Source organism: Megascapheus bottae, chromosome 1 (assembly GCF_031878675.1).
Source record: "Megascapheus bottae isolate mThoBot1 chromosome 1, mThoBot2.hap1, whole genome shotgun sequence".
Lineage (NCBI taxonomy): Eukaryota > Metazoa > Chordata > Mammalia > Rodentia > Geomyidae > Megascapheus > Megascapheus bottae.
This window is the reverse complement of record NC_143509.1, coordinates 17,793,185-17,808,083: the sequence shown is the minus strand read 5'-3', so window position 1 is coordinate 17,808,083 and position 14,899 is coordinate 17,793,185. Positions and strand designations below refer to the sequence as shown.

The 14,899-nt window shown below is 46.8% G+C and overlaps 1 protein-coding gene across 4 annotated transcripts in view; it reads right to left on the bottom strand.

Moving 5' to 3' along the window:
• The window catches only part of Schip1 (schwannomin interacting protein 1), a 306,497-nt gene that overhangs the window by 42,611 nt on the left and 248,987 nt on the right, over window positions 1–14,899 (bottom strand). Inside the window, exon 1 of one of the 4 annotated variants that reach the window (XM_090338289.1) lies at window positions 5,743–5,922. The exons of 2 other annotated variants lie outside the window; for them this stretch is intronic. Coding sequence is in view for 1 of the 2 variants with exons in the window: in XM_090338281.1 (XP_090194407.1) it covers window positions 5,743–5,772 (30 nt within the window). In the remaining variant the exon portion in view is untranslated. Of the gene's footprint in view, window positions 1–5,742; window positions 5,923–14,899 lie in introns of those variants that run through there. One more of the 4 variants, XM_090338281.1, reaches the window with a different exon arrangement.

Below are 14,899 nucleotides of genomic sequence, written 5' to 3'. Positions count from 1 at the left end.
CATCCTTAAATTATTTTCTTAATATTGAAAGTTACCATCTCCTCAGAGAAACATAATTACATTGCAACACGCAGAAAACAATTATACTTCAACTAGGCAAAGCAATGAAAACAGAGCCAGGCACGGTGGCTCATGCCTATAATAGCACTCAGGAGGCTGTGGCAAGAGGATGAAGAGTGAGAGAACAGGCTGGGCCAGCTAATGAGACCCTGTCCTAAAAAAACTAAAACGGAAGAAAAACACTTCAACACCATTAACCAGGAAGACAAAATTCTCCATCAAATAGAAAAATCTATAGGATTTAAAAACCTGTATTAAAACAGTGCCCTATGATGTTTTGAACATCCCTTTTAATTTCAATACATTTTTCCCTGCTGTGGAATTTTAGAATTAGCAGAATTTTAGAATAAATCCAAATTTGATGCCTGTATTCTCACTCAAAAAGAAAAGAAATTCAGGAATGTGCACTTGGGTGGCCTGGAGTCAGTAGGTACAGAGTATATTTCCTTCCCTTTGTTCAATAAATGATCTGCTAGCACATAGGCAAGAGGAGCTGTGTGGAGCTTTTTCCAGCCAGGAGTCTAGCATCTCTCCATGAACACTTGAATTGCTGCACGCTCAGGTGTCCTCATTTGAGACCAAACAGACCCATCTTTGACTTTTCGTGCTAGATGTGACCACTTCCATTAGGCAGAAACATTTTGCCCCAGAAAATCTGATATTCCATGAGGAAGTAAAAAACCTCCCTCTCTGGTAAAAGGATAGAGTAAAATGCTGTAAAGTTCAATACAGTAACAAAGTCAGTTTGGAGATGATGGCCTGTATCAACTAGCCACAAATTATTATCACCATTACTATTGCTATTATTATATTACAATTATTATTTTGTACCAGTCCTAGGGTTTGAACTCAGGACCTGGATATTGTCCCTGAGCTGCTTTGCTCAAGGCTAGTGCTCTATCAGTTGAGCCACAGCTTCACTTCCAGCTGTTTTGCTAGTTAGAGACAAGGGTCTCATGGACTTTCCTGTTTTACACTGTAATCCTCAGACCTCAGCCTCCTGAGCAGCCAGGGCTACAGGGGGTGAGGTGTGTGGCTAACTGCAGGTATTTTGCAAAGGAGCTTGGGGACAGACAATGAGATTTATCTTGACAAAATTCTTGGGCATGAGGGTAATTGCCTTAATGCATGATTTCTGGGAAGGCTGGGCTGTCTGTATGTCCCTTTCATGTATTTACTCTCCCCCTCTGCTCCCCACCTCCCCCAGCAGATGCAGGAAGTGGGGCCCACTTTGCCCCTGTCCCACTGCTCCACATTACTGGACATCCTCTCTGGGCTCTGATGAGAAACCTGGATCTGCAACTCTGAGCAGCCCTAAGGGCAGAGCATGTAATCCAACCCAGCAGACATTTATGGAGCATGCCCTCCCCGTGTAAGGAAGAGGTGGTTAAGGGAATACAGGAAGAGGGAATTAAAATAAGGCCCTTGTCTTCCCAAACACTTGTCCAGTGGGCCAGGCAGGCCTCCATGTAAGTGGTCAGGAGGAGGAATGTTGCAGGAGGTGGCATCTGAGCCTGCGCATGCTGGGAACAGGTGGCGTGGGGGTGGAGGCATTCCAGCCAGAAGCGGCAGAGCCAAGAAGGAGGGCGGTGAGAACAGGAGCCTGGGTTCTGCAGGGCTCAGGTCTCAGCCGGGCCTTGACTACCAGACAAAAGGGCTGCAGGTGAAAACAGTGGAAGATTCCCGGCCTTCTCCCGACCAGGCGTGTTGGAAGAGGGGACGTGGGAAGAAGACGAAGGGGTTGTCTACAGGCCATTTCCCCCTCTCCCACTGTCCATTCCCACCACGGCTAGGAATGCAAGCTCTGTGATCTGTATCTGAGCCGGTCATTTAAACCACAGGAGGACAGACATAGAAGGCTGCCATTGTGTGCCATGCTCCTTAGCCCACACAAAACTGCAGGAGCAGGGAGAAAATATTTGTGAGGTGTTTTTTTTTTTTCCCAAAGCAAAATGGACATTTGAATTAAACTTGTGTTTACAAGTTAACAATATTTCTAAGCTGCCTATCAGAGACCTTTTAGAGGTAGTTGGCCTTTTGTAGCTGCCAGGCCCGAAGCTGGGGGCAGGCATTTTTCCTGAAGAGGCTGGCTCTCTTCCCAACACTGGAAAACAGCTTGATGGTTCTCTCTTTTAGCGGGGCTATGACCCAAAATGACAGCCCTTCTCAGTAACTGCTTTGTGACTGAGAATCCACGGAGGGAGGAAAGTACTGGCAGATAATGACACTGAAGCGTTCTTGGGAGAAATCCGGAAGAAGTGGAAGGGTGACATGACCAAGATGCACTGGACTCACTCATAAACTGATAAGTGGAATTAAAACCCTTTTGTAAAACAATTCAAAGATAGTAAAAAAAAAATTTCTGTTTCAACACAATCACTTGTATTTTAAACAGCAGTAAACAAGAACCAGTTGTAATTCTATGTAATAGCAAGGAAGGATTGTGCATGAAATGGCCTACCATGGTGATTCTTACCCAACACTTCATGTGAAGAAGGAATGATGGCAGGATAAAGGGGACTCTATGTGTGGCAGCTGACCTGTGCTCATGCTGAAATATTAAATGGGAAGGAGAGGGACAGAACGTATGCAAGGCCTTTCACCTTGGCCAATTTTATATACAAGAATTACAGGCATGGCCATCTGAGACTATTCGGGAGCGATTCCAGGCAGAGGGGACAAAGATAAAAATGCTCAGCCAAGCACAGTGGCTCACACCTGTCATCCTAGCTACTCAAGATGCTGAGAGCTGAAAATCATGTTTTGAAGCCAGCCCTGGCAGAAAAAGTTGGTGAGATTCTTATCTTCAATTAACCACCAAAAAAGCTGCAAGTGGAGCTATGGTTCAAGTGGTAGAGCACTATCCTGAGTTTAAGCCCTAGGATGGGCACACACACACACACACACACACACACACACGCACACGCACACACACACACACACACACACACACACACACACACACACGTGCATGCAATTTTCTGCCCGCAAGAAACTTACATGGAGCAATGGAGAAAGAGAGATCAAAATACATGCTATGAAGAGGCTAAAAGGGTGAGCTACAGGGTAGGGCTGCCAAGTCAACATAGGATGCTCAGATAAACAGTGCATAATCTTAGACCTAAGTACGTCTCCAACTCTGCAGGTTATAGCATGCTAAATCTGGCAACCCAAGAAGGAGGGCCAGTGTGTGTCGGAACCCCAGGGAAGGTCCCCTCCAAGAATGGCAATGGGGCAGTGAAGACATGCAGACTCTAGGAGACTCCAGGGAAAAGGTCCCACTGCCCTGGGAAGACCTGGGCTCTTCTAAGCTGGATGACAAATTTAAAAATACATTGATCTGTGAGACATAATTTGATTTCTGTATCTGTGCTGAAAACTGACCTGGAACAGAGGAAAGGGGCGGGGGGCAGGTACTACAGCTAGAAGGACTGGACTGCTAGATTGTTGATGATAATATAGAAATAATCTTTGTCTCCACACAGATACATCTAAATAGACACACAATTTTGGAAGGCATCATCCCTTCCTGGATAATTGAGGGAAGATTTCTCTGTACATCTTGGTACGTGCCTCATTTTCAGATAGAAACATAATCCTTCCAAAGAAAGTCTGTCACCTCATTTAATTAAAATGCAAATCCAAGAAGTCTGTCTCAACCACTGCACTATCATCTTTTAAACAGAAATAAACAAGCTGGGAATTGATGGCTCACATCTATAATCCTAGCTAATCGAGGGGCTGAGACCTGAAGATCTCAGTTTAAAGCCAGCCCTAACAGGAAAGTTCAAGAGACTCTTACCTACAATTACCCTCACCATACCACACCCCCCCAAAAAAAAGAAAAGAAGGAAGGAAGGAAAAAGCAGGACATGGTGCTGTGGCTCAAGTAGTAGAGAGCTAACCCTGAGCAAAAGAAGCTCAGAGACAGCACCCAGGGCCTGAGTTCAAGCCCCAGGACCAGCACCAAAAATAAATGAATAAAAAAAATAAAATAAAGGAGAAAGTTTCAGTGGAAAAAAATTAAACTCTTTATCATCAAGTAAGGCAGAAGCTGTTTTCTAAATGTCGCCTCTTGTGGTCCAGCAGGGCTGTACAGGGAAGATTTCTAAGCAGGATTAGGATAATGTCCCTGTTTTTGCTGCTGTGTTTAACAGAAGCATTTCAAAGCACAAGGTAGGCAGGTAGTTCTACCACACAGCACCGTGCTGATGCAATCTGTGAACCATTACTCTCCCCTAATGCACTTAATTTTATTGTGGAGATAAGCAATAAAGACTTCACAACAACTAAACACCATGTCACTGTAATATATAGCCGAATTGATTTAAAACAAAATCCATTTTTCTTCTTTGGGAAGAAGCACAGGGCTCAGATAATCTCTTCTGGATGAAAATGCTAGTGTTTGGCTACTTTTTCACGCTCTGCAATCAACATATTTGCCATTATGAAAAGACAGAGGAAATGATTTTCCAGTCACCTGCCTTTCAAAACACAACTTATATAACTGCTCTGAAAAAAGAGAAGAAAATCTCTTTAAATTCCAACAGTAACTGAATCACTTGCAGGCCCAGCTAGGCCTTGTACAGGCAGAGACTCTTGGATGCTGCTGACATCTGCCAAGTCCAGGGCCAGTGCTAGGTTGCTTTCTTGGCTGACTGAGGTGAGGCAGAATCATCCAAGCACCCAGATCAACACTTCCATTTAGGTAGTGAATGGCCCCGGAAAGGACAACACTATAAAAACAAGCCTATACCATTCCAATTGTACAGCTGAGAAAAACAAAACAAAACAAAACAACAAAAACAAGAAGCGAATCTACTTAAAGGCGTGTCTTACTCAGCTAGTAAGCCCTGCTGCCTTGAGGCTGGGAAAAGCTCCACTTCTGCCCCCGTCCATTCAGTAGGGGAAATCTGACCTCAGGAAGAAACACTTGCCCATCTCAGGTGGCTCCCTCCCACCAGGACAAGGCTGTGTGACTTTCCAGAATTGGAGTCTCATAATGTCTGAATTCCCTGGCCCAAGCAATACCAAAGCCTCAACCTTCCAGGGCCTGCCAGGCACGCCTGCTGCCACAAGGAGGGGGGGGGGTCCCTAAGAATGTTCTGGAAGCCTGTTTACCAGGGGGGGATGCGACCGGGCTGAGGTGGAAGGCGAAGTTCTTCAAACACCTAGGAAGCGATTCCTCGCGGCCTGATGTTTAATTCATCACTCCCTCTGGCGAATTAGCACACGGCTGGATGAGCATGCATGATTAAACTCGGGCCCCGCGAACCCCAGCGCGCGCCGGTGGGCGCCTTCCTGCCCGCGTGAAGACCCGTGGCCACGCGCGCGGGGGGCACGCGCGCTCACCGTCACGTCGGGGGCCCCAGTCCCCGTACATTAAAGTCTTGGGCTCCCACTTCCTATAGATACGATTTTCTGGAGTCCCCAAACCTCACGAGAAGCCTCACAGCCCTGCAGCGAGGGGAGGAGCGGCGGACACCACGCTGTCCGCGTGCGCCGCGCCCCGGCTTCCCCAACCCCGCCGTCCTCGGCACCTGCAGGCCAGGGCTCCGGCTGCGGCTTGGGGCGCCCGGTTCCTCCTGATCGCGGTGCGGCCCCGGAGCGGAGGAAGGCCTAGCCTGGGGCCCGGAACCCGGAGCCCGGAGCTCGGAGCCGGCGCGGCGGGCGCGGCCCTACCTGATAGGCGCAGCTCTCCTGGTGGACCATCTCAGAGCATCCTAGGCGCGGAGGCGCGGGCAGGGCGGCGGGCAAGGCTGCGGGCGAGGGCGCGCCCCGGGCCGTGGAGGGGACCCCGCGCAGGCTGGATCCCCGCAGACGAAAATGGATGCTGCTCCCCGAGCGAGCGAGCTGCACGGCGCGGCGGCGCGGCCGGGGCTGGGACGCGCGCAGACCCCGCGCGGCTCGGCCCCGGGGAGGCGAGCGCGGGCGGGCGGGGGGCCCGGCCGACGGGCGGGGCGGCGCGCGTCCCCCGCACTGCAGCCAATGAGACGATGGGCACAAAGGGAAGGGCCGAGCTGCTCGGGTGACCTTCTGTCGCTCCGCGGGGCGGCCGACTAGAGCGCGCGCGGCCCCGGCCCCGTTAGAGGGCGTGGCGGGCGGGGACGGAGAGGCGGGCGGGGACCGCGAGCGGAGCGCCGACCCAGCCCGGTCCCCCGCCCCTGCCCGTCTTGGCCTGGCTGCGGGCCCGGGGAGGGCTCCCTCTTCCCCTCCAGTCCCTCAACCACGCACCGACGCCAGCCCCCGTCAACTTCCTACCGCCAGGGTGGGTCCCGGTCAAGAAAAACATTATTTTGTCTTTTTTTTTTTTTTTAAATGTAGGGTTCTTCTCTTATTTTTGGTTCTGAAATGGCTTGGAAGTCAAGCAATAATAAGAGGAATTAATTATTCCTACTTTTTTTTAAAAAAAAGGGGGAGAAAGCTTATTAAAATATTAAAATGAGAATAAGGTATTCACTGCATGAAAGCCAAGCTCTTCATTTGCAAGTTCTTTTTTTGTGAGTCAAGCTCTTTACTCGGTGCTGTGAGCTGGAGTATGGAGACCCAGGGCACAGCACTTATCGTCCTGGGAAAAGAGGCTTGCTGGGCTGTGGAGGTTAGATGTAAATCATAAACACATATATATATGCAAACATACCCAGCGCACATCGGCGTCTGCACACAGGCGTTAACTAAAGTGTACATCTGCAGGGGAGGATTCTCGCCTGCAACTCCTTTGCACTTACAGTTAAACAAAATGAGCATCAAGAAGCTGGGCCTTGGGGTGGGGGGGAAGTCATGTGCATGGGAGGGGGCGAATAAAGGGGGAGGAAAGGAGAGATACACATGTGACACTCTTACCAAGTGACTGGAGGGGATGAGAGGGCTGGGAGAGATGAGGAGGAGAAAGGAAGGGATGATGTTGATCAAGATGCATCCCGCCCACAAACGGCCATGTTGAATGGACACCCTGTGTACAACTACTTAAGGATAAATAACAAACAAACAGAACGTCTGTCCTGTCTATCAGGGAAAAGATGGATGGGTTGGGAGATAATCAATGGAAATTATGGTCCTGGGAGAAACCTGGAGCCACTGGAGCCAATTTCTGAGTGGTTTTAATGGCATTCTGGGACTCTAGGTCTTGTAGGGAGAAACAAGTAGGCCTGTAAATTCTTCAAGATAATTAAGGGCATGGCATTAAGAACAAAACCCCAGTGAACTAATATTTCCTTATCAACACTCAGTTGCCATGGGCGCCTCATTTTGTTCTTCTTAATAATACTGCCCTGAACATGGGGATGGTAATCAAAGTTTAAGAAAATCACTGAGTATAAACTATGTTAATATCTCTTTATCTTCTCAAGAAGATATCTAGTTAATATCTCTCCATCTTCCTCTTACCAGTAACATAGCCTTCAGTATGGTCCTAAAAGACAACAAGTACTCACACTCACAAATTGAAAAGCTTTCCTATCATGTACTTTCTCTAAAGGCAAGGAAATTTATGTAAGGAATATTTGGTAATGCATTTTATTGGATTTTTTTAGTTAACATTTTTATTATCTTTAAGCAGTTGTCAAAGGGGTTTCAATTCAACATGTCAGTTTAGGAATACAATATGGAAATATATTTTAAATACTAACACAACTGTTTGTAGAAAAGAAGGAAATCAGATTTAGAAATCCTCTTCAGTTTTAATTCATCTCTGTTGGTACAACACTATCGATATGTGCTCAGTCATTTCAGCCTTTTTTGGGGAAGGGGAGGGGCATCCCTCTTGCTTGGCTGGCATGCTTCCACACAAGCCATACTTCCACTTCCAGCTTTCAGCTGGTTAATTGGAGATAAGAGTCTCACAGATTTTCCCCGGCTGGTTTCAAACCTCCACCCTTAGATCTTAAACTTCTGAGTAGCTAGGAGTCTAGCTGCCAGCTACCTGCCTCCTGTTATATGTCAGCCTTCTTGTTTGGGGAATGAACAGTGGTGGTAGTGGTAGTGGTGATGGTGGTGATGGTGATCATGATGATGATGGTGGTGGTGGTGGTGGTGATGATGATGGTGGAGATGGTGGTGATGATGATGGTGGTGGTGATGATGATGGTGATGATGGTGGTGGTGATGATGATGATAATGGTGGTGGTGATGATGATGGTGGTGATGGTGGTGATGATGGTGGTGGTGATGATGATGGTGGTAGTGGTGATGATGATGGTGGTGATGGTGGTGATGATGTGATGGTTGTAGGGAGGTCAGCCCCTGGTGTCCTCACAGGGTCCAAGCGAGCAGCATTGTGGGGATGACCCTCAGTGCCCATGGTCCCCCTCCAGGGAAGGGAGGGAGAGGTGGGCCAGGAACCAAGCACAGGACTTTGGGTGTTCACCAGAGAAGGAAAGCTTGATGAAGCAGGTGAGGAGTGTCCTTAGAGGAGGAATCTTCTTAAATACAAGATCCAGAAAAGAAGGAACATTTCAAGGAAAGGAAATAACAGCCCCTCCCTATGGGGTAACGTAATAAGGAGACAGGCTCTTGGGTAGTGTCTTGGCAAATATCCAGCACCAAATGAAAGCTCTAGAGCAATCACCAACCATCAGGACAAGGCAGTCCCAAGACAATGTTCCTTTTGCAATGTGGCAGAGAAGATGCAGTAGAAACCCCACAATCCTAGCTACTCAGGAGGTGGAGATATGAGAAGCCAGCCTGGGCAGAAAAGTCCCTGAGACTCTTATCTCCAGTTAGCCACAAAAAGCCAGAAGAGGAGCTGTGGTTCAGGTGGCAAAGCACCAGCCTTCAGCACAAAAGCTCAGAAACAGTCCCCAGGTCCTGAGTTCAAGCCCCAGGGTCCTCCAAAAATCAATCAGTCCATCCATCCATCCATCCATCCATCCTCATGTTTACTAGAGATCCAAACTTTTCAAGACAGAGCAGCTCTGACTTCAAAGGCTGCTGGGATGTTGCTCAAGTGTGGGCTTGGAAGTGTTAAACGGGAGGACTAGGGATGTACAAAATGAATAATGCTGCTTTCTGGACTCTGTTCTCTTCTGAAGACTCTGAGATATATTACATAAGCACCACAGACATTTGTCAAGCTCTGTGGGTTTTTTTTTTTAAGTCCAAACATGATCCCACTCTTCACAGTTGCTGTTCTCTAAATAGTGGGAATGAGTCAGAGGTGGTTATGGTGAGAACAGATTTCTGACACTTGTAGCCCAAATCCTGTCAAAAAAACTCTCCCGAGATAAAAACAAGATGAAAAAAGGAATAGATCAAGCAGGTTTCTCTTCATACTCATCCACCGGAAAGGACTTGGTGTTATAATTTAAATGATGATTTACCAGTGTGGGGAGAGAACGAAACAAAAACCAGCTGTTCCAAGAACATTTCAGGAAAAAAACAATTTGCAAAATGACATTAATGTTGGTTATTTTTGACTAAAGAAGACTATTGACGAACTTTTTATTTAAAGCATGGTATTGTGGCACAGCTTGTCTTCTGGTCTTTACATCTACCTTCCTGACCTGTTTTAAAAATTCTGAGATTTGCCGGGCACGGTGGCTCACGCCTGTAATCCTAGCTACTCAGGAGGCTGAGATCTGAGGATGGCAGATCAAAACCAGCCCAGACACTAAAGACCATAAGACTCTTATCTCCAATTAACCATGAGAAAATTGGAAGTGGCACTGTGGCTCAAGGGATAGAGTGGTAGCCTTGAGCTGAAGAGCTCATGGACAGTGCTCAGGCCCAAAGTTCAAGCTCCACCACTGGCCAAAAAACAACAACAACAAAACAACAACAACAACAAAAAAACAAAAACAAAAACCAACCCTGCGATTTGGGGCTGGATGTGGTAGCACACCTGTAATCCACCGGTCTGGAGGTTGAGGCGGGAGGACTGCTTCAGTGGAATTCTACTTACAAACAAAGAAAATAAGAAGAATGATGACTTTCATACTTAGATGAGATCTCAAGAGATCTTTTAGTTTAACACCATTGGTTTCTTAGGCCACTGTTTCCATGTCTGTAAACCATGACCTACAAAAGTCGTAACATATCCACTAATAAAAAGATATCAAAATAAGCAAAAGAAGGAAAGAAACATGGTTTTCTGGGTACATGACCATGTCACTGTGGTCCAGGTAAAACCCCACTGCTGTGGTCTGGCTGGTGTGTCTAGCACCAAGGGAAGGCAGGCCTTGGAGCTGCGGAGAGGACTGTGGGCCCTGAGGGTGGGATTTGTGACCTGATAAAAGGCCCAGAGTGTGGTCCTGTCCCTTCTGCCATGTGATGACACTGGTAACAAGGACGTAGCACCAAAGACAGGTCCTAGACTAGATGCAAAATCTTCCTGTGCCTTGACCTGGGACGTCCCAGCCTCCAGAACCAGGAGCAGCAACTTCTACTATTTATCATAGAAACTTCTATTTGATTTGAGGTGTATTGTTCATAACCACCACCACAATAATGATACTGTGAAGTAGAGAAGTCCCTGAGACATGTATCTCCAGTTTACCAGCAAAAAGCCGGAAGTGGTGGTGTGGCTCAAGAGATAGAGTGCCTCGGAATATAGGCTGCCTTTCAAGGTGGGAGAGGCAGAAAGATGGATGGAAGGAAAGCAACCCTGTCCTCTCCTTTCTGTCCCTGTGGCTGCCCTCCCCGCAAGGAATGTGGCTTCGTGGATTTGACACCTACAAGATTCACTTCCAACTTCAGGCTTCCGGTTCAGTAAATCTGTGCAGGAATTTAAGTCATTAAGTTTGGGGTGATTTGTCATCACAGAAATAGAAAACGGAAGCTTGGGTGAATGCTGACAGATGCCAGGGCTGTGGGTAGGGAAGGAATAAGGAAGTTGAGGAGAGAAGGGAGAGGTGGACAGGTCAAGGTCATGCTGCAGAGACGTGGACAAGGGAAGCCACAAGTGGAGGGTTTGACTTACTAGGAAAACAAGAGCTCCCCTTATAGAACACCTTGGTATGGTGGTTCAGGGTGGAAGCCACATGACTAGGGCAAGGAAGTGGAGGCCTGCGCAGGGAGCGGTTTGTGAAGAAGCTTATTGATGGGTCGGATGTCACAGCAGTGGCTTGAGTGTGTAACAGAATCAGGGGCTATGGGTGTAGATGGTGCTCAGGAGCAGAGACCCTTCCCTGCTGGGAAGGCCCAGCCATGGGGAGAGCAGGAGGGTCGGTGGAAAGCCAGTTCTAGGACCAAGTGATGGAGGAGTGGATCTGCATCATTCATTCTCAGGACTGAAGACATGAGGAGTTAGGTCACAAAGAAATGCTGGATAAGGCGTTGGCCCTGTGGGACTGGGTGTGGGGGCAGGGGAGGCTACTGGAGCACAGACAGTGGCAGGCCCTGATTGAGTCCTTAAAAAGAGCAGCTGGAAGTTAGATCTCAGGGCAGGAAGGCTGGCTGGGGCAGAATCTGAGGCTAAACAGTATAGGGGAAAGTGTTCTAAAAGATTGTGTGGGGCTTTGTCTTGGCCCCTGAGAATGCTATAGTCAACTCTTCTGCAGAACAAGAAACAAGCAGGCTGGATGAATGGACCTTTGAGTTCTAGCTAATGAATATGCAATACTTTATGTAAGTTGGACGCATTAGATCTATTAGATGTAGGTAATGAGTAGGCACGTACATGTCATCAGAATTCATGAGATCCCTTCAGTATCCACAAATGAGTTTCAAACTCACTGTGTGTGTTCAGAGCATAGGACAGGATGCAAAGCCCACAGAGACCTCTGATATTCCAACACACTGAATGACCGGAGACCTGGGAGGCAGTTGTCATCAGATTGTCTACCGACCACCCAGTGGTGACATCCATTCTGGTCCTATGGGAAGTCCACCCAGGACCTGCAAATACAACCCCAGCTCCTCACCAGTTTACAAGAGATGGGGGATGCCAAGAAGACCTGCAAACTATGTGCAACTGGCCAGTCTGCTGTCGCACAGGCTGGACGTGTAACCACAGCACCACAGAAGATGCAGGCAGTGTGGTCCTTCCATGCCCCTGGAGCACGACCCAGCTCACCCCTCCCCCGTTCTTGCTGCTTGCTTTGTGTTTCATGTGGATTTAATCAACAGTGGCATCTGGCCATTGTGGCCTGGGTTGTGTCTTCCAGGCTGGTTGTTGTTAAACTGAGGTCATCCCCACACGGGATAGAGAGCACAAGTTCTAGAAGAAGAGGGGAGTGGTCACTGGGATTGAATCTATACTCCTGGCAACTTGGAGGCTTTGTAATGGGAATGGAGAGGAAGACAGAAACGTGACAGCTGATAGGTGTTTATCCATGTAATTAGAAATAAGGAACTTGCCTGAGGATCTTAAAAATGATGTAAATTTATTTGCTCACTAGTTTGACTATCATACTTCTGTATATTATTTCAGGTTATAATGAAAGATAATTTTCTAAGAAAATTACTAGTATAAATCACTTGGTCACTTTTTTATTAACTGCTACAATCTACTTTTTAAAAATAAAAGTATATATAATTCAACATGGTCAAAAATGTTTCTATCAGGGATAACAGTATTCTGAGTTCACAGTAACTTTTACCTGTTCTATGCCTCAATGGTAATGCCAGGTTCTTATGTTATCGAATTTTATATAATAGAATTTATTCTACCTATATGTAGTTTTACTTTTGTATTTTGTTTGGTTGTGCCTCAGCAAAAAAAAATCCTGTTTCACACAAAAAAGTACCTCTTTAAAAGTTTTTGTTAATAGCTTTTGCTGTTAAACCTGAAGTTTAAAAGCAAAGTAGTAAGCAATGTGTTCATGACTGATTTCTAACCAGATAGAGCCATCGCTCACATTTCTTATTATACACAGGACAAGAAGAGACAGCGTGCATGCTTGCTATGGCTCCCCAGTCTGCAGCGGGACCTTCGCATTTGATGTATGGGGTATTTACTCGTCCTTACACAAGCCACTGCGAGGCTGGAGGCTGGATGAGAGGCTTGAGAGGCAGTGCTGAGCAGACTGTGCGACCTGATTTGGCTCTTCACCACACCTGTGCCAAGACCTGACCTGGCATTTCACCAGGATGGGCCTCCTGGGCCCTCACATAGTTTTTCCTGCCTGGATAGACACAGACAGGAACTTTCTAGCATGGTCAGAATAAACTATCACCTCCATAGTCAATGACACACTGAGTTTACCTTTTACCTGGCAGGGCTAATTAAATACGCTGATGTCAGAAAAGGCGTGTGTGTGTGTGTGTGTGTGTGTGTGTGTGTGTGTGTGTGTGTGTAGAAACACTATGCACATAAGAGCACAAAATCCCTTGGGCTGAAATTATGTTCGTTTAATAATACTTGCTAGGATGTGTTCTTCTGAATTGTTTTTACATCTTAGAACTCTGGCATTTCCAGTTTTGTCTTTCAGGAGGATGGGGTTGAAGGGACGTATGTTCCCTCTGGCTATCCAGCCCAAGGGTCCTGCGGATGCCATCTGCAAGCCATTGCATTAGTTACTGCTCCAGCTGCGCCCTGGCTCACCCTGCACAGTAACACATGTCTTATAGTTGTCTACAGTTCTACTTGTCTACTGGTCTACAGTTCTAGGCCTCTCCCCGTGAGTTGTTTTTTTTCCTTCCAGTGTAGACTGAATTTTTCATGGTGTAAAAATCATCCATTCATAAATTTGAGTGAAGACGAATGGTTCCATTCCAAATGTATGTCCTTGTTTAAAGACTAATTCTCTTCATCTCCCATTTTCCAGTGTTCAGATTTGGAGAAAGCAGTAACAAAGAAGCAAAACCAAATCGCTCAAAACCAAATCCAAGTGAGGTGCGGTATGAAACTTCCAAAGCTATTTTCCGAATGAAATTTCAAAGTCCAAAGAAGCAGTCTGCAAGCTTATGTAGCGGGCCCTCTTTGTCTTTTGGTAGTTGATAATCTTGAGTATAAATAAATATGAGTGCAGTTAGCTAAAGCAATACATGGATCTTTGACAAGACAAGGCTGTCATCCAGTCTTTCCAGATGGTGTTGGCCGATTAAAACCAGGTTAATCAAAGTATTAGAAATAGACTCTCACTCTGAAGAAAGGAGACCTCTAGTGGACAATTGTGTTTTCTCAAGGCATTCCAACTAAGACCAGGATAGCAAAAATAATGTTAAGACTTAACTCACAGCCTCTTGTGTACAGAACATATACATGCTTGTGTACATGATGAAGCTGAGTAAAGTTAGTACATGCTCCATGGAGTAAAACATTTGAGCATCAGCAGCCAGTTTATCAAAATGAATGATCAGGAAGCTGAGACCGGCTTGAGCAGGGGGAGAGGAGCACTTTCCTTTACCCCCATTCTACCTAGGATCCCACTGGGATTTCACTAGCCACACTGGGATATCTGTAATGTTGGTTTGCCCCATGTTCCCACGGGACCTACTGAGCATGCCTATAACCATTCTCTAGCAACAAATACTGGAATGAGTGAATAGATAACAATCCCCAGGAATGAATGAAGGAATACAATTCTCAGGAATGAATGAATGGATACAATTCTCAGGAAAGTCTCTTACTTCCAGACCTGTGACTAATTATTAACTCCATATGGCCAGCCTGGTCAGGTGATCACCTGTCCATCTGAAGATGATGAAGGTCACCTGGGGAGGGGGAAGTGGCCAGCTGCCAGCCAGATTATGAAATCTGCCTTGTGAGGCCTGTGATGGCACTTCCGTCTCCCTGTGGGCAGCGGCCCTGGCAGGCTTGGAGGGGTTCTCCTCACAGATCTGTCTGTCACAGGGCCAGTATTGACTAAGCCAGCTGGAACTAAGGGTAAAGTAATTGTTTACAGCTCCCTGGGTACTGTGAACGCACTAAGCCTCAGAAAGTAGACAACTATCACAATTT